At 40.8% G+C, this 27,221-nt stretch overlaps 1 protein-coding gene across 3 annotated transcripts; it reads right to left on the bottom strand.

Moving 5' to 3' along the window:
- Positions 1-236: 236 nt before the first annotated feature.
- On the bottom strand, positions 237-24,936 carry NOX1 (NADPH oxidase 1). 3 transcript variants are annotated; one of them, XM_028101488.2, is made up of 13 exons: positions 24,892-24,936; positions 19,403-19,498; positions 14,921-15,031; positions 14,583-14,667; positions 13,730-13,881; positions 13,444-13,625; positions 13,223-13,355; positions 7,213-7,305; positions 5,866-6,101; positions 5,491-5,653; positions 4,523-4,669; positions 4,205-4,329; positions 237-936 (listed from the first exon to the last, which is right to left on the bottom strand). In XM_028101488.2, exons 1-13 carry the CDS (start codon positions 24,934-24,936, stop codon positions 810-812), a joined length of 1,695 nt encoding a protein of 564 aa, XP_027957289.1. In that variant the 3' UTR covers positions 237-809. The 3 variants fall into 3 exon arrangements, with proteins under 3 accessions (XP_027957289.1, XP_027957292.1, XP_027957290.1); XM_028101491.2 differs by lacking the exon at positions 4,523-4,669; XM_028101489.2 differs by lacking the exon at positions 14,921-15,031.
- Positions 24,937-27,221: the final 2,285 nt, after the last annotated feature.

Below are 27,221 nucleotides of genomic sequence, written 5' to 3'. Positions count from 1 at the left end.
GATTAAAGAGCCCCTGTTGACTGTCATCTTAAGATGGAGTTCGAGTTTTTGCAGTTATTTCCAACAGAACCATGTAAGCTAATGATAATATATCTGACTTTCAATTATAATTTCAATTATAATTAGCATCGTTTCAAGATTTTCTTTCCCAAATGGGGAACCTAGATTAAGTAATAAGATTCATTCATTAAGCAAAGAGGAAAATCCTTCATTTCTTGACAAGCAAAAATAAGTAAAGCAGAAATTGCTATTCACACTGGATAAGACCATGTTTTAAATAACAGTAAGAATGTACATAGTGTTATATAGGGATGGGGTTCTTGGTGATTTTATGTTCATTGTTTTATTATTTATGCTTATGATTATGTTTTGTCATTAATTCTTCAATAAATTTTTTATTTAAAAAAAATCACCCTATTTACAAATCTTCTTTGAAGGTGAGAGGGAGGGGAAAATATGACCGAAGGCTGGGAGATTCCAAGTAACACTTGGAATCAACAATATCACCTGGGGTCAAGTCGTTTAGCTGTCAACCACCTCGGCTCTCAGGCCTTGTTGCGGTCATGGCATTTCAGAAGGATTTACAGTTCTTTTCCCAAGAAAGGATCCATGGCCTTTGCAATTATCGTGGCCTCGTGAAGATCAGTGATATCCAAGTTGAATCCAATCAAAAAAGAGAGGCCAGGGAGTCAGAAACAGAGGCATGTTACTGTCCTTTAAGGGCTGCCCAAACTTGATTAGACCAAGTAAGTTGTTGGGAGATTCAGAGGAGAGACTAAAATGCAGAGTAGCATCCTCGTTCTTGTAGTTCAGAAGTTTTCTTTGTTGAAGTAGAATTGAACCTTCCTGGGATCCAGACTGGAGTATTGGTGACAGCATTTGCTCAGGCTCTTTGCCAGGGTCTGAGGACCACATAGGAAGACTCCCACCACAGACCTGCAGGAATCGAACAATTGAAAGGGCTAGAATCCAGTGAAAGGGGCTATGTCAGTGAGGCTGGAGAAACTGCCTCCGCTAGACCTCTACTACTCCCAACAGCCTTGCCTATTCAGCTGTTGACTCCCTCACATTCTTCATGGTAGTTTTCTCACCTTTTCTGCCCGCAAGCCCCCAACGCACTCTCAGCCCTTGTCACACTCTCCGCGGGCAGCCTTGCCTGTTCTGTCAAGAACAGAAGCTCGGGAGACAACGGTGCAGGGTAGAAGTGAAGTGCTAGACCCTGGAGCCCAGCTATCTGGGTTGAAATACCAGCTCTGACACTTAACTCCAGCTAGGTGACTTCAGGCAAGTTTCTTTAACCTCTCTGTTTCAGGTTTCCCCCCTGTAAGACGGGGATCAAAATAGGCCCCACCTCACTGGGTTGTTTTGGAGTTTTAAACGAAAATGTATGTAAAGCAATTCGAAAAATGCCTGGCACATAGCAAGTTAGAGCCATCCACTGTGCATCTATCCCCACTCCAAAATTTCTCACACTGAAGAGGTGGTGAGCCTTCTTGCCAAGGATAATCTTTCTAACTGTGCTATGGGTCTTTTCCTTGAGGCGCCCCTCAAATCTACTTTTTAATCTCTAGATTTGCCTGTTCTGAACATTTCATATAAATGGAATCATACAGGGGCGCCTGGGGGGCTCAGTCGTTAAGCATCTGCCTTCGGCTCAGGTCATGATCCCAGGGTCCTGGGATCGAGCCCCGCATTGGGCTCCCTGCTCAGCGTGGAGCCTGCTTCTCTCTCTCCCATTTCCCCTGCTTGTGCTCTCTGGTGCTCTCTCTCTCTCTCAAATAAATAAATATTTTATTTATTTATTTGAGAGAGAGAGAGAGAGAATGAGAGATACAGAGCACGAGAGGGAAGAGGGTCAGAGGGAGAAGCAGACTCCCTGCCGAGCAGGAGCCTGATGTGGGACTTGATCCCAGGACCCTGGGATCATGACCTGAGCCAAAGGCAGTCACTTAACCAACTGAGCCACCCAGGTGCCCATAAATAAAATCTTTTAAAAAATGAAATAAAATAAATGGAGCCATACACTAGATGGCCTTTGGGGTCTGGTTCTTGAACTTAACATCCTATTTTTAAGGTTCATCTGTGTCATAGCATGTGTCAGTATTCCATTCCTTTTTTTACAGCTGAATAAGATCCCACCATGTGGATATACCATATGTTGTTTATCCCTTCATCTGCTGATGGATACTTGAGTTATTTCCACTTTTTGGCTATTCTGCATGCATTCATGTACAAGTTTTTGTGTGGAGAGCAAAGGCTGTTTTCAATTCTCCTGGGTATATACTTAGGAGCGAAATTGCTGGGTCAGGTGGTAACTCTATGTTTATCATTCTGAGGAAATGCCAGAGTTTTCCCAAAGTGCCATGCTGTTTCACATTCCCACAAGCAATGTGGGAGGAACTCTCCTACAATTTCTCCACTTGTTCGCCAACTCTTATTGCCCATCTTTTTTTTTTTTTAAGATTTATTTATTGGGGCGCCTGGGTGGCTCAGTCGTTAAGCGTCTGCCTTTGGCTCAGGGCATGATCCCAGGTTCCTGGCATGGAGCCCCGCATCGGGCTCCCTGCTCTGCGGGAAGCCTGCTTCTCCCTCTCCCACTCCCCCTGCTTGTGTTCCCTCTCTTGTTGTGTCTCTCTCTGTCAAATAAATAAATAAAATCTGTTGTTAAAAAAGATTTATTTATTTTTTATTTATTTGAGAGAGAGAGCTCAGGCAGGGTGAGGGGCAGAGGAAGAAGCAGAGTCCCCGCTGAGCAGGGAGCCCGATGTGGGGCTCGATCCCAGGACCCTGAAATCAAGACCTGAGCTGAAGACAGAAGCTTAACCAACTGACTGAGCCACCCAGGCACCCTTTATTGCCCATCTTTTATCATGGCCACCCTAGCCCTCTCCCCATTTTTGCATATTTACTTTATTCCTATCCACTGGCTCCTGTTCTGTCTATAAGTATGCTTAGATCATTGTTAAGTTAAATAAGCATTTTCTGGACCCTGCCACTCCTCCAGCATTGTTGACCACACTTCTCTAATATTTCCTCCCCTGGCTTCTGTGACACCATCTCTCCACATTCTCCTACTTCCTCCTTGGCTCATTTTTCTCCCTTCCCACACAATGTAAGCATTCCTCACTCTGTCCTCTGCCACCCTCTCTCCTGGCAATCTCATCCATTCTCACAACTTCAGCTATGGTCAGCTCAACACAATAATTAACATAATCTCTTTCGTTTAAATGCTGCTTCACTGTTTACACAACATTTTTCATGTATGTATTGCTTAATGTTTACAACAATTCTGCAAGTGAGTAGAGAGGGCATTTACTAATATAACCCCCATTTCATAGATTAGAAATCAGAAGATCAGAGGACTCTCTAGCTCAAGGTCCCAGAAATGGAAAGTGTCAGAACTAGCATTAGGACCCAGGATCATCTGAATCCAAGTGACTAAGTGTTCTCACCACTGTCTTCATGAAGCCTGCCCTGATCACCCCACATGGGCATAGACTTTCCTTCCCTCCATGTCTACGTACTTGTTTCACAGAGAGCATCATTCTGTTTTGAGTTGACTGTATGCACCTCTTATTAAAATGTGTGCTCCTTGAGGGCAAGAACCATATTCTATTTCTCTTTCAACCTCCAAAACTTCTAGAATAGTGAGTGCTGAGCTTATAGAAGGTAAACCAATAATGTCTGTGGAATTGAACTGATCTTCAGCTGCCAACTTGTTCCAGGAACTTATCTAATGATCAGCTCAATCTCCTTCCCCTTGAAATGGCTGATTCCATGGCACCAGGTTTTCCTATATGCTCTAGCATATCTCAAAACTCTTCAGGAAGACAGAGGTCAGGTTATCAGTTAACTAGATAATACACTCCAAACCTTTCTTACTTTAAGTAGGGATTATTAAAGGCCAAAAACAATGCATTTGAATTTTTCCAGTTTTCCATTTTTATTTGGTAATACTGATCGGAACTGAGTCCCCTTGCCTCACTGTTTGAATGGGGAATGTAGGGGCAGAAAACATCTTCTCATCCATTACAAGGTCATAACCCTTATTTGGCTAAAACCCCGGATGAAATTTTGTTCAGCTTGAAGCGAGAAGCTAAGAATGGTGCAAATAGTTTCTGCCCCCAGAGTGTTCAACATGCTGTAATAGCTTTCCTAAACCCTAACTCTGCAAACTCAACTAACTAGAGGAGAATACACTTACCTGGGGTGGGCATTAGCTATTGTAGAAAACTCATTGTCCCACATGGGTCTCCCAAAGGAGGTTTTCTGTTTCAGACCTGTCAAGATGTCAGTGGCCTTGTCAAAGTTTAATGCGGCGTGACCGGCCTGGATTCAAAGAAATAAAAGTTAGAAAAAGCAGATCCTGACAGCTGTCTCTTCCTTCAGCCACTTTTAAACTTGGGGGTGGGGCGAGGGCAGGTAAGAAATCATTATTTCCAATCAGCACACACGACATTGTCTGACATTGATCTTGCATCTAACATGGGAATTAGTGTTTCAATCAATTGTTTGAACTCACTATGTTGCTGTCCCATCCGGTGAGGAAGAGACGGTAGTTTAGAAAATCCACTTTGCCTAATTCCTCCATCTCACGTTCCAGAGAAGCCAACAGGTCATTGAACCAGGCAAAGGCACCTGTCTCCCTACAGATCCAGTAGAAATAGATCTGGAACCAGCAAGAGAGAACAAAGCCTTATTCAAGTGCCTTTGTGGTGACAATGACTATTATATATACTCTATATTTGTTGGTCAAGTCTACGGGTGACCTGAAAAATCAGTTGTTCAGAGCAGCATGAACGTCCAGAGTTCTCACGACTTCCCTTAAGAGAAAAGACTTCCAACATCATCTATGGTTCAAGGTGATTTTATTTTTTATTTTTTTAAAGATTTTATTTATTTATTTGACAGAGAGAGAGAGAGAGACAGTGAGAGAGGGTACACAAGCATGGGGAGGGGGAGAGGGAGAAGCAGGCTTCCCGCAGAGCAGGGAGCCCGATGCGGGGCTCGATCCCAGCACCCTGGGATCATGACCCGAGCCGAAGGCAGACGCTTAACGACTGAGCCACACAGGCGCTCCGGTTCAAGGTGATTTTAAACTCCAAATTGAGGGCACCTGGGTGGCTCAGTTGGTTAAGCGACTGCCTTCGGCTCAGGTCATGATCCTGGAGTCCTGGGATCGAGTCCCACATCGGGCTCCCTGCTCAGCAGGGAGTCTGCTTCTCCCTCTGACCCTCTTCCCTCTCGTGCTCTCTATCTCTCATTCTCTCTCTCTCAAATAAAAAAATAAAAAAAATCTTTAAAAAAAATAAACTCCAAATTGAAAATGAAGACCCTGTTCCTATGATGAATCTTACAGAAATGAATGCCTTGGCAGAGAGAGGAGATCACTCACTCGTAGCTCCAGGGATCAGTTGTGAAGAGCTTAAGCCATGAAAGCAATGGACTTGTCAGTCCCAGACCAGATGGAAAGAAGTATGAGGGAGTTACCGTTTGTGCTTTAAGGTTGTGATCTGCATGCTGAAATTTGTACCAGATGGATTTTAAGATGGAAGCAAAGGGGGTGACCCCAATTCCTGCTCCGACCAACACAGCCACTTCATACTGGAAGACATCTTCACTGACAGTGCCAAAGGGACCATCCACCTCAATCCTGGCAGCAGACAGAAGACAGTGGGCAAGGGAAGCCTCACCTCCAGCCCCTCAAACATCCCTCCCAGGACATAGCTGTCTCCATGGTTCGTGTAGTGCCTGTTTATCTTAATCATATTCGATTGCACCAGATTTAAGGTGCAACAAGGAATTGCTTTCTCCTTTCTGCCTGTCTGCCTCTGCTCTGGGTCTCGGCTGCTCTCAAGGACCTACCTGGGAATTTGTGACTGCTGCCGCTCAAAAGCCCTGATGAGATTTTCTGTCCAGTCCCCCGCTGCTCTGATATGAATAGAGAAGAAGTCTTCCTCTGGAGCAGAGGTCAGAGTAAAGGGATGCCACTCCAAATAAGAGATGGAGGGACAATTAACAAAAATATACTGTCCCACTTTCATGCTGAAGCCACGCTTGTTCATCTGCAATTCCAGAACTTTGGATGGGTGCATGACAACCTGCGAATGAAGCACAGAGGCCAAAGGAGGCAAACTCAAATGGTGACAAGGGACAGGCAGATGAACTAAATCAGTAAAGTGGGAGGGCTGGCGATGGTGGTGAACTGAGAGCAGAAGTCCTTTCGAAAGGGGGCACTAGTGACTTTGCCCAGATGGTGGGTGCACTATGGAACCGCAACTCAGCGTTATCAGGTTGCCTGACTCTTCAGTAGAAGATAGAAGGGCCATTTTTCTTTTACTGTGAAAGCCTCCCTCCGGATGTTTAAATGTCAGCAACCAATTCAACTTTCCAAGCAGTCAGCATGTGGGCCAACCGAAGGATGTCTGTGGACTGGCCCAGGCCACCTGTTTGCAGCCTCTGACGAAGACCCATGCTGGTGATTTCTGCCAAAACTTTTCCCCGTAGTTCCGTCCAGCACTGGGGGAACTAAAGTATGTTGCCTCCAGCTCTTTTTTATTCCCTTCAGAGTGACAACATTACAATCTATTCCTATAATCAGGAAGAAAAGAACTCTTATGATAGCTAGAAGAAAGTACATATTCTTTTTAAAAAAAAACATTTTTTAAGATTTATTTATTTATTTTAATGGGGGAGGGCAGAGGGAGAGAGAGTCCTCAAGCAGACTTGGCCCTGAGTGTGGAGCCCGACGCAGGGCTCCATCCCACAACCCTGAGATCAGGACCTGAGCCGAAACCAGAAGTCAAACGCTTAACCAACTTCATCACCCACGTGCCCCAAGTGCATATTCTTTTTTTTTTAAGATTGTATTTATTTATTTATTTATTTATTTATTTGAGAGACAGACAGATAGTGACAGAGATAGTGAGAGAGAGCACAAGCCGGGAGGAGAGGGAGAAGCAGGCTCCCTGCTGAGCAGAAGCCCAACATGGATCTGGATCCCAGGACCCTGGGATCATGACCTGAGCCGAAGGCAGACGCTTAACCGACTGAGACACCCAGGTGCCCCAAAGTGCATATTCTTTTTTAAAGTTTTTTTTTAAAGTAATCTCTACACCCCATGTGGAACTTGAACTCATGACCCCAACATCAAGAGTCACACGTTCCTCCCACTGAGTCAGCCAGGATCCCCAGAAAGTGCATATTCTTTACCTTGGTAATCACAACCTTCTGCTGTGAGCGGTAAAATCGGAGAATCCTTTCAAAGATATAAAGAACCCCTGGTGCAAGGATCCACTTCCAAGACTGCACAGAGAAACAATAAAGACTGAGGTTACATATTAATCTCCTGCTGAGGATTTATATGTGTAGCAGTTCATTTCTTCATTCAATAATATTTATCAAGTTCTCTGATGTGTATCATTATTAAGCCACTAATTTCACCAAATCTCACAGATGGAAATGGGAAGGAATAAATTATAATGGTTTTGTTTGCTAATCTGTTACTCATAAAGCAGATCATTTCCTGAAGTTTTACAAGTCTCACTAGGAAGCAAAGAAAAGCACAAAAATAAAATATGTGGTAATTATACATATAATGTATATTATATATAGTCTTAAATTATATATAAATTTTAATTTTAAGACTCCAAGACAGTCTTCCAGTACAATTTGTCCAAACTGAAAAACCAAGAGAGAAGCAGATGATTAAAAGCAAAACAAACTAACAAAGAAGGGAAAGCGCATGGCTGACACTATTGGTTAACACTATATAAAACTTGGTATTTATCCATCACATCTTTTCTCAAGTGCTCAAAACACCTAACATAGTACTATACTTTTTATCTTCTCTACATTCTTTTTTAAAGCAGCCTTCCTATCCCTGAGATCCTCTCAAAGGTAGCAGGTTGCTTCAACATGCACAGGAGCTACTAAAAATGTATTTCCTAGCAATGCTAAGTCATGTTCTTTCTTGCCAAATTGCTTCAGCGTGAAACATCAGAACTGTGTGGAATGAGGTTTCTTATGCTGTTTCAGGCAAACAACTTCCTTGGGTATCTCCAGGGAGGAAAGGGGCAGAGATGCGGCAGGTGAACTTGAGAGCGGGTATTATACAATTTGATGCTTCTCCTGATTTGGAAAAAAATTCTCCATGTCTTCAGAGAAAACACACAAAAAATACATTTAAGAAATGGCTAATAACAATGTGGCAAAAAAATTTTTGACCTCAGAAGTAATCAGAGAAATGAATACTAAACCAAAATAGCACTTTAGCCTCTCAGATTGGAAAACAACATTAAACAATAATGCCCACCATTAACTGGGATGCAGGGAGATGGGCACATTCACATGTGCAGTCAGTGGAGGGACAAATTATTAGCATCTTCCCAGAGAGCAATTTGGTAATACATCCCAACAGCCTTAAAAGCATTCCTTCTATTTGACCCAGAAATTTCACTTCTAGGAAATGGAGCATAAAGATATAATTAAGGTGTGCACAAAGTATACGAGTATAGGAATGGCCCTATTATTTACTGAGAAAAAAATGACAAAAATGGCATACCACACAGATTTTTTTGCCAATACCCAACTGTCTTTTTTTAATTTTTATTTTTATTTCATTTTTTGTATTGAGATATAATTGACATATAGCATTACATTAGTTTCAGGTGTACGCCATAATGATTCAACATTTGTATATATTGCAAAATGATCACAATAAGTATAGTTAATATCCGTCACCATACATCATTGCAAAAATTTTTCTTCTGCTGAGAACTTTTAATATCTACTATCTTAGCACATTTCAAATGTGCAATACAGTATTATTAACTACAGTTGCCATGCTGTACATGACATACCCATGACTTATTTATTTTATAACTGGAAGTTTGTACCTTTTGACCACCTTCACTCATTTTGCCCACTCCCCACCCCCTGCCTCTGGAAACCACCAATATGTTCTCTGTATCTATGAGTTAGGTTCATTAAAGTAAGATTCTACATACAGTGAGATCATACAGTATTTGTCTTTTTCCATCCAACTTATTTCACTTTGCATAATGCCCTCAAGGTCATTAAAAATGATCACATTAAAAAATTGACAAAAATGGTATACCATAGAGCTTTTTAAAAACAAATGTTTCCCTTTCGGCCGGAACCGCCATCTTCCAGTAATTTGCCAAAATGACCAACACAAAGGGAAAGAGGAGAGGTACCTGCTATATGTTCTCTAGACCTTTTAGAAAACATGGAGTTGTTCCTTTGGCCACATACATGCGAATCTATAAGAAAGGTGATATTGTGGACATCAAGGGAATGGGCACTGTTCAAAAAGGAATGCCCCACAAATGTTACCATGGCAAAACTGGAAGAGTCTACAATGTTACTCAGCATGCTGTTGGCATTGATGTAAACAAACAAGTTAAGGGCAAGATTCTTGCCAAGAGAATTAATGTACGCATTAAGCATATTAAACACTCAAAGAGCCGAGACAGCTTCCTGAAGCGTGTGAAGGAAAATGATCAGAAAAAGAAGGAAGCCAAAGAGAAAGGTACTTGGGTTCACCTGAAGCGCCAGCCTGCCCCACCCAGAGAAGCACACTTTGTGAGAACTAATGGAAAGGAGCCTGAACTGCTGGAACCCATTCCCTATGAATTCATGGCATGATAAATGTAAAGAAAATAAAAGACCTCAAGACTGTAAAAAAAAAAAAAAAATGTTTCAGTGAAGCCACAGAAAGAGAAATTAAGAAAGCAACACCATTTACTATTACACCAAAAATAATAAAATAACTAAGAATAAAATTAACCAAAGAGGTGAAAGACTGTACTCTGAAAACCATAAAGCATTGATGAAAGAAATTGAAGACGACACAAAGAAATGGAAAGATATTCCATGCTCATGGATTGGAAGACAAATACTGTTAAAATGTGTGTATGACCCATAGGAAATCTACAGATTTAATGCAATCCTTATCAAAATACCAACAGCATTTTTCACAGAACTAGAACAATCCTAAAATTTATGTGGAACCATAGAAGACCCCAAACAGTCAAAGCAATCTTGAAAAAGAAAAACAAAACTGGAGGTATCACAATTCCAGTCTTCAATTCCAGATATATGTTAGAAAGCTGTAGTAATCAAAACAGTATTAAAAAATAAATAAATAAATAAATAAATAAATAAATAAATAAATAAAACAGTATGGTACTGGCACAAAAATAGACACATAGATTAATGGAACAGAATTTTAAAACCCAGAAATGAACCCACAACTGTATCATCAATTAATCTTCAACAAGGTAGGAAAGAATATCCAATGGGAAAAAGACCGTCTCTCTGACAAATGGTGTTGGGAAAACTGGACAACAACATGCGAAAGAATGAAACTGGACCACTTTCTTATACCATCCATGAAATAAACTCAAAAATGGATAAAAGACCTAAATGAAACCATACAAATTCTAGAATAGACCATAGGCAGTAATTTCTCTGACTTCGGCTATAGCAACATTTCTCTAGATATGTCTTCTGAGGTAAGGGAAATAAAAGTAAAAATAAACTATCAGGACTACATCAAAATAAAAAGCTTCTGCACAGCAAAGGAAACAATCATCAAAACTAAAAGGCAGCCTCCAGAATGGGAGAAAGTATTTGCTAATGACATGTCTGATGAAGGGTTAGTATCCAAAGTATACTAAGAACTCATCAAACTCAACACCCAAAAACCAAATAGTGCAGTTAAAAAATGGGCAGAAGACAGAATAGACATTTTTCCAAAGAAGACACATAGATGGCCAACAGACACATGAAAAGTTGCTCAACATCACTTATCATCAGAGAAATGCAAATCAAAACTACAATGAGACATCACCTTAGACCAGTTAGAATGGCCAAAATTAACAACGCAGGAAACAATAGATGTTGGCAAGGATGCAGAGTAAAGGGATGGATCCCTCTTGCACTGTTGGTGGGAATGCAAATTGGTGCAGCCACTCTGGAAAACAGTATGGAGGTTCCTCAGAAAGTTAAAAATAAAACTACCTTATGATCCAGCAATTGCACTACTAGGTATTTACCCAAAGGATACAGAAATACTAATTCAAAGGGATATGTGCACCCTGATGTTTATAACAGTATCATCCACAATAGCCAAATTATGGAAAGAGCCCAGATGTCCATCAACTGATGAATGGATAAAGAAGAAGTGGTATATATGTGTGTGTGTATATATATATACATATATATATATATATATATGAATATTAGTCAGCCATAAAAAAGAATGAAATCTTGCCATTTGCAATGACGTGGATGGAGCTAGAGAGCATTATGCTAAGCGAAATAAGTCAGTCACAGAAAGACAAATACCATATGATTTCACTCACATGTACAATTTAAGAAACAAAGCAAATGAGCATAGCGAAAAGAAGAGAGAGAGAGGTAAACCAAGAAACAGACTCTTAACTATAAGAACAAACTGATGGTTACCAGAGGGGAGGTGGATGGGGGGATGGGTGAAATGGACAATGGGGATCAAGGAGTGCACTTGTGATGAGCACCAGGTGTTGTATGGAAGTGTTGAATCACTAAATTCTACACTTGAAACTAATATTACACTGTACATTAAATAACTAGAATTTAAATAAAAACTTAAAAATTTACATAGAATACATTTTAATATATATTTTTTCAATTTTATTTTATTTTATTTTCTGACTTCAAGGTCTTTTTAAATCTTATTGAGGGAATTTTTTGCTAATCCTCCGGTATTAGAAAAAAATTCCCAGATGGTCTTAGGATGCTTTTATGATTTCTTTCCTTTCTTTAACATTTAAATCCTTGATCCATGCATTCCTGATTCATATTTTAGTGCAAAGTGTGGAATCAAGATTCAGCTTTTCTTCCTGGATGGACAAACCTATTGTCCTAAAAAATTGTTGAATGATATATATATTTTCTCAACTGATTTGAAATGCCAACTTTAGGGGATTTTTAAAAGATATTATTCCCATTTTTGATGAGGATCAAGACACTGCTCTTAATTCTGCAACTGATTTAAAGACTTTAACCACCCCCAGAGCACTCTGAGACACCACAAGTCGACCTTTCCCTTCCATTTATTCCTCCATCTAACATATTTTATGAGCATGTAAAAGTAAACCATGATATCCACAATAATTACCCCAAGGCACACTTTGAGTTCCCTGGAACCCAGTTTCTTGGTTGTCCACTATTTAATAATAATTTCCAAGCATGTTCTTATTACACAAAAGAAAACTGACTTCGAGAATGCTTGAAAAAAAAAAAGTTGAACTCATAGAAACAGAGATTAGGAAGGTGAGTAACCAGGGTCTGGGATGGGAGGTGGGGAAGTGATGGAAAAATGCTGGTCAAAGGATATGTGACTTCATTCATAGGATGAATAAGCTCTCCGGATCTAACGTAAAGCATGGTGACTACAGTTGATAATACTGTATAGCATACTTGAAATTTGCTCGAAGAGTAGATCTTAAGCATTCTCACCCCACACACACAAAATGGTAACTGTGAGGTGATGGATGTGTTAATTAATCTCATTATGGTGATCATTTCACAAAGTATGCATGTGTCACTCACCACATTGTATGCTTCAAATATATACAATTTTATTTGTCAAGTGTACTTCAATAAAGCTGGGGGGAAAAGAATGCATTTCTTCCCCCCAATAAAATTGACTGGATTTCAGTGGTTAAGAGCACAGTCTTTAGAATCTGAAAAGCCTGGGCTTGAATTCCAGTTCCACTAGTTACTTACTGTGAGAGCCTGACAGTTGAATTTCTTTGAATCCTAGTCCTATTGTCTCACAATGGAGACCAAAAAATACCTACCTCATCGATTATTGCTATGTATAAAAGAGATAATCCATATTACACAGGAAACCTGTCCCATGGTAAATACTATTAATAATGTGAGAGGTATCATTATTACTTTTAGATAGGGTCTCACAACATACAATAACCATTAGTCCTTCCTCTTCAGGATCCCCTGCTAATGGTAATTCCCTGGCCTATTGCCAGGGATAATGGAGTTCCTTGCTGGAAGGAGCCTTGTGAATATATCCTCCATTGTATTCAGCACAGCACTGAACTAGTAACAGGAACAATAATAAGAGTAATAATAACAACAATAGCAATAACAGCTCCTAACTTGAGTCTATCCTTGTCTCTGGGGTTCTTACCTCAGTGGGGAGCCCTTCAAATTGGGGATGCTTGCAGTGGGAGTCATGATCATCCCAGTGCTTGAAAGATTCTGCACACCTGTGAGGATGACTCTCATTCAGGCTCTCTTCTGTTTGACCCCGGACAATTCCACTGAGACAGACAAAGAAGGACAATTGGAGGCAAAGAATTATGCAGGGTCAGGGGCTGGGGCATGAGAATGAGGGTTTGAGGACCTTACCCAGTGCCATGAATCCCTAAACCAATGAAGTAGATGATAAAAATATGGTGTGTGTACCAGAAGACCTCAAAATAACTCCTCTGGATGAACTCCATAGCTGAAGTCACCATGAGAACCAGAGCTATTGTGATGATCACTCCAGTGAGACCAGCAATGCTGGTAAATGTCACATACTCCACTGTCTACAAAAGGAGAAATTTCAGCCTGACACAATGGGTGCCAAACATACCATGCCCTTCCATACTCGTGACCAGATGGCCGATGCTTTGCCATTGAGTCAACTCACCATGTTTGGGGACTGGATAGGATTTAGCCAAGAACCTTCCCCTTTCTCTTGATGAGATAGGGTGGAGAGAATGGAGGCAAGGGATCCATCTGTGGCCTGTTGGCTTCTGCTGTAGTGTTCAAAGTTGAACAGATGTGCAATGATGTGAATAGCTAAATGGAAAGATGATGGGGCACATATTGAATGGAGCACTGGGTGTTATAAGCAAACAATGAATCATGGATCACTACATCAAAAATTAATGATGTACTGTAGGTGACTAACATAACATAATAAAATTAAATTAAAAAAATAAAAATAAATAAAATACAGTTATATCAACAACAACAAAAAAAAAGAAAGACAACAGGGAATTGAAAGGTGTCTCAGAAACCTCACTGCAGGCATGCCCCACTAGCAAAGGAGAATCCGATGGATAGTGTCTAGCAGAATGCTCAGTCCATGGAAGGTGCCTGATAAATCTTGATTGCAGAGAGAACCAAGATTTTTTGTATTCTCATTCTGTTCCCAAATGAATCGAATATAAGTTCCATGAAAATAGGCCTACAGGGGTGGCCGGGTGGCTCAGTCAGTTAAGGGTCTGCCTTCGGCTCATGTCCTGGGATCAAGCCCCGCATCAGCCTCCTTGCTCAGCATGCTCCCCCTGTTTGTGCTCTCTCACTCTCTGTCAAATAAATAAATAAAATCTTTAAAAAAAAAGAGAGAAAGAAAGAAAGAAAATAGGCCTACAATAGTGCCTGGCAAACAGTGCCAGGTGTTCGATAAATACTTTTTGAATGTCTAAATGCAGAGATGAATGAAACTATATTCTGAATGCTCATGAGCTTGCAGTTTTGTGGTTTGTCTCGGTTACCTGTGTGTAGGCAGATCATATATGCTACCAGCTTGTGGAAGGTGAGGTTGTGATCCAGTTGCTTTCTCAGGGTGCACCTGCAGAACTACAGATGGAAAGTGATCAAGGTCCAGTGTCTCCGGGTAGTTTATAAAATTCAGCAACCCATAACCAACATGTCTTAAACAAAGCATACCAATACCCACCCCCCATACCAATACTTGCCTACCCCCTTGGCTACCAAAGGAGATCCCTGGCTTCCATTCCTAGGGGTTTGAAGGTATTGGGCTGTCCCACTGAGGAGTTCAGGGTCTCTTATCTTTAATGTGAAAGTTGACCTAGGAGTGGTTGGGACTCACTGAGCAGGTGCCCCTCAGGAAGGACAGCAGATTTCGACACACAGGAAGCAAGATCAGCATGCTGTTAAAATTCAGGCAGCGAGCAGAGGCTCGGGCCCAGGCCAATGCCAACTAGAGCAGAAGAGAGAAGAGACCATCAGCTGCTTCATCGCATCATCTAGGAGGTGAGCACAGCCCAGTCCACTTGTCTGAAACCTGGAAAAGGGCAGGGTGGCATCTTCCTCACCCCTTCCTCAGTAGCCAGCACACTAGGTCCAGGTTCTCCGCAAAATGACAGAACATTTGCTGAACTTACCAGTGAGTTGAGAAATTCTCATGACAAGTGGCTTGGAAATATTTGACTACACATCTAACAATATGAAAGAGAACAGGATTCAATAATTTCACATTAACAGATACATTCTATCGATGTAATACTTTGCAACGAGTATTTTCGCCTAATACACTCAATTATTGGGGCACCTGGGTGGCTCAGTTGGTTAAGCGTCTGCCTTCGGCTCAGGTCATGATCTCAGGGTCCTGGGATGGAGCCCCTGTGTCGGGCTCCCTGCTCAGCGGGGAGCCTGCTTTTCCCTCTGCCTCTGCCCCTGTGCCTGCTCATGCTCCCTCTCACTCTCTCTCTCACAAACAAATAAAATCTTTAAAAAATACACTCAATTATTATTTCATTGTTTGTCATTTGTAAAACAATCTTGAAGATTATATGTTTTTATTTGCATTTTAAATAAAGCTTATATATTTAAAGTGTAATTACAGATGGTGACTCTCTCTTTCCTGTATTTTCTAATGTTGCAATTATAAGCATGTAATAACCACGCAAACAAACAATAAAAAAATTAATCATTTATATTTAAGATGCCTTTAATGATTGAATACAGCTTAGGCAAAACTAGTGAACCCCTCAGAGCAAACATTTTAAACTCGGGCAAAGATTTGAGAAAGGAGAGCTTCTGAGAACAGAATTTCAAACTGATTTCCTTGGGTGGCCAGGCAGCATACACCAAGATCAGTCTGATCCAGCAGCAGAAGTTGCCAGAAAAGGAGACAAGGAATCAGCGCTTCAAGGAAGTATTTAGCCCCCAAACGGGCTTGATGAGGTATAGGCTGGACAGACCACACTCAACTCCATGGTAGTCAAGTCCAACTTCTCTCCTCGACTCTGTGCAACTGGCCTCTGAGTCAGCTCCCTGTACTTGGGACTGCAAGCTATGGAGTGTGCCAATGTCACAACAGCTGTGGAGGTGGTGACAGCAACCAGGCAATTCGTGTCGCACATTAGCTGACTGGCCAGTCTCACATGTGTGCCCATCAGCGACTTGCCGAAAGGAAGAGTATGGGTTAGAGTTAACAATTTCTCCTTTTTTTTTTTTCTAACTCTCTCTTTTTTCCTTTTTTTTCCCCCTAAATTTTCCTAATAATCTTTTCAGCACAAAAACTCTTTTTCATGCGACACCTAAACCCAGGGCAATGTGACATCAAGCCAAGTCAAGATCCACCTAACATCCGTAATGGCTTCCTGTGTTCAGCAGCACAGGGAACAGGAGCTGCCCTACTGTTTCCCATTGCTGGCTCTTCCATATGACCTGTGTTTTCTCCCTCTGCTGAGTCACACTCCGACTGTTTTTCAGAGAGATATCCTGTTCCATTTCTGAGTAAATTTTCTCTGCTCATCTCAAAGATCCTGCCTTTCCACACTGGAGAGCAAATAAACAATTGGAATGCTTATTTGAGACACAGAGGTTTCTTAAAGCTAAAATTGGCAAGTGAGTGGAAAATATAGGACTACACTTTCATAGTTCCATATTCTGGAGGGGCTATCTGTATGGGATCAATTCTTTTTAGAGGGAATCTTTTCTCCCCCCATTGCAGCACACCAAAATATCCCAATTTACATGCACTTTTCGATATCAACACCACCTGATGTTCAAATTCAACTGCTTTTATCATTAATGTCTCACAAACTGCTTATTCCGTTACTTATTCGCTCTGCTTCATAGTGAATCAAATAACTCTCTGTATTTTCTTAGAGGAAGCACAAATTCAAGAAATAACTACAGAATGATTAAATAAATTATGCCACATCAATGCCATGGACGGTTAGTTTCTTAAAAGGATGAGAGCTACACGCAGGGGAGTAGGAGTGGTAAACGTTTAAGAACCAGCTTTCAGGGGAAGAGGGGAGATTGGTTTCCAGCCTTTGCCAACTTATCTGACGTCAATACCCCCACCGTGGCAGATTTCAAGATACCAATTTGATGTCATTGAACACCCCTGAATATAGGGCTGGGAAGAGATGCGCATAAGTGGCTATTGCAAGCTGATATGAGCTAGTTCCAGCACATCACTAGTTACATACTCACATGGAAAGCTATCTGAAATACATTAAGTGTAAGAAGCAATTTCCAGACAATATCTACGATGTGATCCTTTTTTGGTGAAAACAAAATAAAACAAAACTCAAAAAAAACCCCAAACAAAACAAAACAACAGCAAAAAAAAAAAAAAAAAAAAACCTCTTTGCTACTTTATGTGTTTATCCAAATTCATAGAATGGTGCATACACCAGAAAAAAAGAGCGAATTTTACTGTATACAGGAAATTAAAAAGTAAGAATAGCACCTACCTCAAAAACAAAACCTGTATGTCTGATGCATTCGTGAGCTTAAGTCAGTGCATCTACACAAACACACACACAAATTATTAACAGTGGTTATCTCTGGGGAATGGGTGGGAGGGCAATTTTCACATTTTTACTTATACACTTCTGTATCATTTGCTATCACGGAAAGTAGCATTATTTATCATTAAGTGTTTTTAAAAAACAAAGTGAATGACATGTCCACAAGATATCAGCATGATTCATTTTTCTGCTGCTGACTTTTTGGTCACAAAGCAATTAAAGCTCTTAATAACTAGTCACATTTATTGCATCATTCTCTTACCAAAAAGCTGTTTTTAAAATAAATTAACACTTCCTTTGGAGTTTAGAGTTTCCAAAGAAGGATCAAGGACCAACATTTAAAATGGAAAACAGCAGGGTGAAATAAGCCATGAAAAGAACATTCAAATTGGTTGTGATCTCAACATGGATCTTTTGATTATAGAGAGAAAAGAAGGATTTTTTTAAAAGGACAAGGTGTCTTTAAACATGTACATCGGATGGGTCTTTGTGGAAAGCCAATGATCTAATCAAGATGAAAGTGATTTAACCAAATCCTTTCCCTGCTACTGGAAAACTCACTAGAGTTAGCAGTTAGATTTGCTTTTCTAATCAGATAGTGGCCATACTGATGAGCCTGTGAGAGAATCATTCTCACCTCCATGCTTCTAACTCTGGTCACCTCCACATTGACGTACCCTATCTGGCCCCCACCCTCCCTCTTCTGTTCTTTACCTACCGCTTCCACAGCCTTCTCCATCCTATTATTCTCACCCAACCACTGCCTTTCTTCAGGCCTTGAGTTCTGCTGCGCCACTCACCCCACAGACCCTCTAAATATCCCTCTTGTTTGATGGAGAGGTGTTCTGTGAGATCAGTCCACAGCAGTGGCTTTCAAGTTGTTTGTTTACTTGTTATAAACCAAACTCTTTCTGGAAATCATAAGCAGGAGTCCATAAGACCGATAAAGGCTGAGGGGCACCTGGATGGCTCAGTAGGTTAAGTGTCTGCCTTCGGCTCAGGTCATGATCTCTGGGTCCTGGGATCGAGTCCCATGTCAGACTCCCTGCTCAGCTTCTCCCTCTGCCCCTCCGTCCCACTCGTGCATACGCACTCTCTCTCTCTCACACACAAAAATAAATAAATAAAATCTTAAAAAAAGACAGGTAAAGTCTGCTTTGGTTAAAGTAGGGGCAGGGGCAGGAGTGCTACCCAGTTAGCTTTCCCCTCACACCCTACAGGAGTACTTGAGCCATTTGAAAATGACTGCTTAATAGTTTTCTTTATTGCGTGTTTTTATCATTGGGTCTGGGGAGTGTGCCCTAGATAGGGCTGTCAGATTTAGTGAACAAAATTACCAGATGCCCACCTAAATTTGAACTTCAGATTTTAAAAAGTGAGTAATTTTTTTAGCATACCTATGTCCCATGCAATATTCAAAATATACCAAAAAAATGATTTTTCTGGAATTCATATTTAAGCGGGACTAGGGGGGCTCCTGGGTGGCTCAGTCATTTAAGCATCTGCCTTCAGCTCAGGTCATGATCCTGGGGTCCCGGGATCAAGCCCCCCCACCCCCCCTCGTGCTCCCTCCTCCATGGGCTTCTCCCTCTCCCTCTGCTCCTCACCCAGCTCATGCTCTCTCTCTCACTCACTCTCTCAAATAAATAAACAAAATCTCTAAAAAAAATTCCTGTATTTTTTTCTGGGAACCCTATCCCTAGAGGAAATCAGGGCACTGGGTCTCAAAGGAACCAAGGTCACAAACAACAACAACAACAACAACAAACAGAGATTCTCCGTATCACAACTGTGATACTCACCCCCAGGATTTCTCTTGTGTAGTAGTATTTATCAGCTTTCTCATATGACAGGAAGGCATGCACAAAGAGGAAAACGTTCAGCCCCAACCAAGTAGCCTGGAGGAAATAAAAAACAAGTACCTCTGAAACAAATAATACAATATATGTTAAAAAAAAAAAAAAAAGAAGAAGATAGCAGGAGGGGAAGAATGAAGGGGGGGAATTGGAGGGGGAGATGAACCATGAGAGAGGATGGACTCTGAAAAACAAACTGAGGGTTCTAGAGGGGAGGGGGTGGGAGGATGGGTTAGCCTGGTGATGGGTATTAAAGAGGGCACGTTCTGCGTGGAGCACTGGGTGTTATACGCAAACAATGAATCATGGAACCCTACATCAAAAACTAATGATGTAATGTATGGTGATTAACATAACAATAAAAAATTAAAAAAAAACAAGCAAAGACTCAAGTAAAATTTGGATATGGGAAGGAATAGGTAAGGGATAGGAAATAGTGTCACCATTTTGGCTATTTTGTGTTTATCTGTTTTCATTTTAAATGAGTACAATCCCTCTAGTATCTAACTTACTTTCAGAGAGAGTTAGCACTTCAAGACATGTATTCATTAGACCAGGGTCAACAAATCAAGGCCCATGGGCCAAATCTAGCTCATCGTTTATTTTGTACAGACTACAAATTAAGAATGGTTTTTAGTTTTTTGTTTTTCATGTTTTTTTTAAGATTTTATTTATTTATTAGACAGGGAGAGAGCACAAGCAGGGGCAGCAGGGGGCAGAGGGAGAGAGGAAGCAGGCTCCCCAACAAGCAGGGAGACCAATGTGGGGCTCGATCCCAGGACCCTGGGATCATGACCCAAGCTGAAGGCAGATGTCTAACCAACTGAGCCACCCAGGCACCCCTGTTTTCCCACGTTTAAATGGTTGGAAAAATCAAAAGAAGAATAATATTTCATGATGTGACAATTACATGAAATTCTAATTTCAGCGTCCATAAATAAAGTGGTATTGGAACTTAGCCACATCTACTTATTCTTATCTTGTTTATGGCTGCTTTCATAATTCGATGGAAGCAGTGAATAGCTGTGACAGAGACCATAGGGTCTGCAAAGCCTAAAATATGTACTACCTAGCCCTTTACAGAAAACATTTTCCAACTTCTGGACTAGGAGCAATCGAACTATTGCAACCAAAAGATGGCAACAAGTGAATAAATGGATTTCTAAAGAAACAAAGAATAAATTTAGCATCTATAACAATACCCATCCGAAAAGGACTAAACCATTCCAGATTGGCCTGCCTCTTTAATTACTCCCTGACACACATTTTCCTGCTTTTAGATTGCGAGTCTCTTTTCAAATTAACCTATCATTGTTCTGGACTCATTTGAGCTTTTAAGACTGCTTTTGTCTATCCCAGGGTCTGTTTCTGTGGGCAAAGGGGGAATTTAGAACCCACTGCCCCTTTGCCTTGTAGACCAACCAACGCAGCTCTAGCCCAAGCTTTGAGGTGCTCGTTTGTAACGGAGCAGGACTCTAGGGCACTGGGATGCCCTTAATATATATTGTTGGCCCCAGGATGGATCAGAACCATCTCAGCCCCACAAGTAGAGAGCCTTTAGCTTAGGACATGGCACATTCAGATTCCCTAGATATGGACCACTCACACACCTCCAGCAGCATAGCATAGTTATTTCAAGTGATATTGGAGTCAAACTCCTTGGGTTCAACTTCTAGCCTCACCACTTTCTAACTCTGTAATCTTAGACAGACATGTGATTTAACTTCTCTAAGCCTTGGAGTCTTCTATAAAGTGAAGAGAATAATGCTATCTACCCTCACAGCAATACTGCAAGGCTTACATGAAATAACACATGTGGAGTGATTAATACAATGGTCGGTACATTGTAGGTACATAGTAGGAGCAATTTGGGTTATTACCAGGCTTCCCTAGTCCATTTCTTCCTGCATCCTTTGCTCAGACACCATTTCTGGACTTGAGTGTCTTTCAGAGATTCTTTGATCCTAACAGAAAAAGAGAGGTGACAGCCACAGATATCTCAAGAGTTCAGAAGACAGAGAAGTTTCTTTAGAGAGAGCAGAACTATTTTAGGATCCAAGAGTTCTTTGTCTCTGCGTCAGACCATCACCAACTGTGGGCCAGGTGAATAGAGTGAAATCTGGGAGTAAGGAATTCCATTTCCCACCCTCACTATCATTTCCTACATATGGGTGGAAAGTGAAGTAGAAGACCTGGCAAGAGGAGGAGTAAGAATGTTTTCTGAATAATTTATTTTTATTTAAAAAAATAGTGCCTGGTGATGCAGTCGGTTAAGTGCCCGATTCTTGGTTTTGGCTCAGGTCATGATCTCGGAGTCATAAGATCGAGCCCTGAGACCAGCTTCCTGCTCAGCTTGGAGTCTGCTGGAGTTTCTCTCTCTCTCTCTCCCTCTCCCTCTGCCCTGCCTCCCTGTATGCTCTCGCGCAAATAAATAAATAATTCCTTTAAAAAAAAAAACAGTGCGGGGCGCCTGGGTGGCTCAGTCGGTTAAGCCTCTGCCTTCGGCTCAGGTCATGATCCCAAGGTCCTGGGATCAAGGCCCGGGTCGGGCTCTTTGCTCTGCTGAGAAGTCCACTTCTCCCTCTCCCTCTGTCCCTCCACTTCCCCCTGCTCATGCTCTCTCTCTCTCAAATAAATAAAATCTTTAAAAAAAACAGTGCATAGGAGTATATGTCAGAGATAGCAAGAAGTCTGAGCCTGCCAGCAAGATTGGTAGGGGGTGGAAATTCAAAGCTACATAGTTAAATGTGAGTCACCATAATGGGTGATGAACTGTCTGAGCAAACCTAAGAGAGGGATACAAAACGCAGAGGATTTTAGAACTAGAAGCAGGCTTATATTTGTATCTAATCTAGTTATTTAATTTATCTCACACACACACGTGACCTGAAGTCTAGAGAAAATAAATAATCTGATCAAGATCCCTCAATTAACAGCAGAAGTGAAACTCATTCCCAGGTTCCCTGTCTCCTAAACTAGTGCAAAAGAAATTAAATATACAGCATCAACATTGAAAATATAAAGCATAGGGTAACCTGCCAAAATAAGCACTTGGCCTTTTGTTAAATGCAAAACAAATAACCCTCCAGGGAAATATGATTGCTCCTCACCCCTTTTTCCCTCAAGCATCCGGGTCGTCCTAGGGGACCCAAAGTTAAAAATGGAAGAAAAGAGATGACCCCAGAAGGGGTGATGACATGAAGATCTAGGAATGTGAGAAAGGACGAAGGGAGTTCCAAGCTCTGGGGTGGCCCAGAAATGGAAGAAAGAGTGGGGATGGTGTGTGTGTGTGTGTGTGTGTGTGTGTGTGTGTGTGTGTGTGTGCGCACGCACACACGTAAGGAGAAGGGGGTTGTGCATACGTGGCGTGCACAGTAAAGAATTTCTGGCCTGAACACTGGGAAGTTGGGTTTGAGTGATGGCTCTGCAATCCATTCACTGTGTGACAAATGGGTCTTATTTTCTCTTGTAAAAAATAAAGGAGCTGGTTTATAGCTGCCCTAGGCAATGCCATAGTCACTGTGATCTGCAATGCCACTGCCCACATGTGATCACTGGGAATGTGGCTAGTCCTAAATTAGATATGCTGTAAGTGCAAAATACATATCGGGTTTCAAAACCTTAGTAAAAATAAAAGACATTAAATGATCTCATTATTATTTTCTTTTGTCTTTTTTTAAATATTTTTTTGACTGGAAAATTTATTGGAAACTCTATGTCAAGCATAATTTATATGTTGGCTAACTGAACATAAAAAAAAGACTAAAATTACTTAAAACAAATTAATAACATCTATAAAAGGTCAGGACATTCAGTATTTTAAGATAAAACTAATTAGGAAAATTGGGGCACAGGGGTGGCTCAGTCGGTTAAGCATCTGCCTTTGGCTCAGGTCATGATCTCAGGGTCCTGGGATCAAACCCCAAGTCGGGCTTCCTGGTCACTGGGGACCCTGCTTCTCCCTCTCCCTTTGCTGCTCCCCCTGCTTGTGCTCTCTCTCTCTCTCTGTCAAATAAATAAAAAAAATCTTAAAAAAAAACTAATTAGGAAAACTGTAGTATCATGGTTAAGAAAATAATAATTATGGGAAGCCATACATTTTTAAATTATAGAAAACATTAAAAATTAAATATCTAACAAAATATGTCTTGCCGTTGCTCTGGGGGAGAAGATGGGGACAAATATTTTGTATTTTATTTACATATATTTATTAAAAGATTTCCCATATGATATTGCAAATTAGTCCCATTTCCCTTGTATTTTGCTATAATACATGAATTCACACAAAGGAGTTGGAATACATAAAATTACAAATATGGTAGAAAAGTAAACCACATCACACCCAAATACACAGTGAATTACAGCAAAGTGCATAAGCCAAACATATAAGGCATATTAGTTTTAGAAAAAGAGCACTGCCCACCCTCATCTTGTTAACATTTTCAATATTGATTACATGTTGAAAGGATAACATTTTTTAAAGATTTTTTATTTATTCGTTTGTCAGAGAGAGATACAGAGTGCACAAGCAGGGGGGAGAGGCAGGCAGAGGGAGAGGGAGAAGCAGGCTCCCCACTGAGCAGGGAGCCCGTGTGGGGCTTGATCCCAGGACCCAGAGATCATGACCTGAGCTGTAGGCAGACGTTTAACTGACTGAGCCACCCAGGCGCCCCAAAAGGATGACATTATTGATATATTGGGTTAGACTAAATAAATTACTAGACATTAATATCACCTATTTCTTCTTACCTTTTTCAATGTAAGTACTAGAAAAATTTTTAATTATATATGTAGCTCACATTACATTTCTAAAATGGACAGCACTGGGCCATGATCTCCAGGAGTATTTCTATCTCAGATATTCAATGATTTTATGAAATCTTGCCGTTGGTGGTATAGAAAGGATGAAGAGAAATGAAGGCTGCATAGCAGTAGTTAGAAGTGAGATGGAAGAGAAAAAAGATGGAAAATGAAACATTGAAATTCCAAATACTTGTGGTTTATATCATTTGTCCCCTTACCAACCAATTTCTGGAGTTGGATTTTTTTCCCCTTTTCTAAAATGGTGAAATACATCATACACAGAAGATTTTATAAAACACGTGTAATCTTAGAGTTGGGCTTTTTAACTGATAACTGGCCTCAATGGGCCCAATCTTGGCATGGAATAGTTCCATTTCAAATAACTTTAGAAATATTAACAAACAGGGTGTCTGGGTGGCTCAGTCGGTTAAGCATCTGCCTTCAGCACAGGATTGAGCCCCGCATCTGGCTCCCCGTTCAGCAGGGAGTTTCCTTCTCCCTCTACCCTTCACCCCATTGGTGCTCTCTCTCTCTCTCAAATAAATAAAATCTTTTTAAAAAGAAATATTAACAAACATAATCTCTCCTTACTCTGTTAGGAGTAATTAATAGATAAGTGAAACATTACTTACCAGAAACAAAACTGAGAACCAGTGGTTAACCACCCAGTTGCCCATTGCCAAAGTGTGGTTTGGAGTCTCTAGGCAGCAGGGAAGATTCAGCAACCTGGATTCTGGAGAGGTTCTTCAGGGTTGGGACCTCTGTCTAGCTCAGAGTATGTGAGTCTTTAAGATTTGAAAGATGCACAATTACCCAGAAAGCTTCAAGAAATGAAGTAAGTGCGTTCAGCCTTCCTCCTCTGGACGGAACTATGTTATCAGCTTGAGGAGACCAGCCCTACCTATGGCAACCACAGGGGTTTTCCCTGGTGGGGTTTTATCCCTTCAGGAAATAGCAATCTTCCTGAGTGAGAATATTCTCATCATCTTATCAACATGGCCTGATGTGAGGCATTGCTTGCCTTGATAAGACATTTGCTAAGGTTGCTCACTAAAGGCTAGGGCTATAAACAGATGACCTCAGGAGAAGCAGGGCAGGAAGCAAGTGCATTAAGCTTGCAGGTGGGCTTTTGGAAGAGCTGCCACAGCTGCCCACTGCAACTTGGACCTCAGCCTGGCTAGCTCAGAAATGTCGCTCTATATGTTCTCCTGGAGGATGATCTGGCTCTGGGGAGAGCTTGACTGGCTGGGAGGACAAGGGGAAAAAATGGCTAAATAAATAAGAGAAAATTTAGGAGATACAAAGTTATACCTCAGTTCAAAAAAGAGACAGGGCGGCACCTGGGTAGCTCAGCCAGTTAAACGTCCAACTCTTGATTTCAGCTCAGGTCGAGATATCGGGGTCCTGGGATCAAGCCTGCCTCAGGCTCCACACTCAGCGGGGAGTCTGCTTGAGGATTCTCTCTCCCTCTGCCCCTCCCCCTGTGCATGTGCACCCATGAGCGTTCTCCCTCTCAAAATAGATAAATAAATCTTTAAAAAAAAAAACAGAGACAGAATACTCAAAATGAGAGGGGTGATGGTTTTCTAGTATGGATTAACTGGAGTTGTGTGTTCAGTTCTGGGCACTGATTTTTTTTTTCCTTTTCTAAAATGGCGAAATATATCAAACACAAAAGCATGCATAAAACATATATATGTATGTAAAAGAATAATTTTAAGGAATGATTATTTATGTACTCACTACCCAGGTTAAAAAAAATAGAATATTTATTTCCAGCATCTTAAAACCCTCTGTATGTCCCTCCCTGACTACAACACTCCTTTATTCCTCTCTCCTTTCCCCATCAGATATAACCACTACCTTAAAATTTGGAGTAATTATTGCCTTGTTTTTCTTCATTGGTTTACTAACTGTATGCATCCCTAAACAATATACTGTATTGTTTCATTTTTCCTGTTTTTGAACTTTTTAATAAATGGAACCTAGTTGTTTGTATGTATATATGCTCCTGGGATTTGCTTCTTTCACTCAATATTGTATTGGATGATGACAGAATAATGTTGATAAAATGATGTATATATGCTACAGTTACTCTAAAGTATATACCCTGGAGTAAAACTCCTGGGTCCTGGGATTTGCACATGTGCAACTTTACTACATAATGCCAAACCTTTTTCTGAAGTGCTCACATAAATGTATAATCCAACGAGCCATGGATAAACATTCCACTTCCTCCACATGCTTACCAACACTTGGTATTTTTTATTAGACTTTTTTATTTTTATGACTCCAGTGAGTATAAAATACTTTGTTGTGATTTTAATTTTCATTTCCCTGATTACTAATCAGATTGAGCATCTTTTTTCTTAATATTTTATTTATTTATTTATTTTACAGAAAACGCGAGAGAGGGCACAAGCAGGGGGAGCTGCAGATAGAGGGAGAAGCAGGCTCCCCGCTGAGCAAGGAACCCGATGCGGGGCTCAATTCCAGGACCCTGGGATCATGACCTCAGCCAAAGGCAGATGCTTAACCCACTGAGCCACCAGGCACCAGAGGTTGAGCGTCTTTTAACTCAACCATTGACCATTTGAATTTTCTCTTTTGAGAAGTGACTTTTAGTTTTTGACCTATATTTCTATTGTTTTATTTTTCTATGTTTATAGAGTTGAGTTCTCTTTAGAATCTGATATTAATCCTTGATTGGTTACATTTATGGCTTGTTATCATCCTCTCAACAGTGTTTCCTGATAAAGTTCTTAATTTTCATGTATTCTGATTTATGAGTTTTTTCTTTTGTAATTTATACATTTTTTGTGCCTTCTTTTAGAAATCCTTTAATACCCAGAGGTTAAGATATTCTTTTACATTTTCTTTTAAGTTTTATATTTTTGCCTCTCACATTTGACTCTCACATTGACTCTCATCTGGAGTTAATGTTTTTAAGTATGGTGTGAGG

This window comes from Eumetopias jubatus, unplaced genomic scaffold (genome assembly GCF_037043125.1).
Source record: "Eumetopias jubatus isolate StellerSeaLion01/CBP00866 unplaced genomic scaffold, mEumJub1_p1.0 scaffold_11, whole genome shotgun sequence".
In the NCBI taxonomy this organism is placed as follows: Eukaryota; Metazoa; Chordata; class Mammalia; order Carnivora; family Otariidae; genus Eumetopias; species Eumetopias jubatus.
The sequence above is the reverse complement of the archived record's forward strand: the minus strand, read 5'-3'. Positions and strand labels throughout refer to the sequence as shown.

Excerpts from the sequence above, each read along its gene's own strand:
- NOX1 (XM_028101488.2), bottom strand. The coding sequence starts at position 24,936 with ATGGGCAACTGGGTGGTTAACCACTGGTTCTCAGTTTTGTTTCTG. Across the intron at positions 5,654-5,865 it reads CAGCAGTCACAAATTCCCAG|GATTGAGGTGGATGGTCCCT; the intron begins GTAGGTCCTTGA and ends GTCTGCTGCCAG. Across the intron at positions 4,330-4,522 it reads CCGGATGGGACAGCAACATA|GCCGGTCACGCCGCATTAAA; the intron begins GTGAGTTCAAAC and ends CTTTGAATCCAG.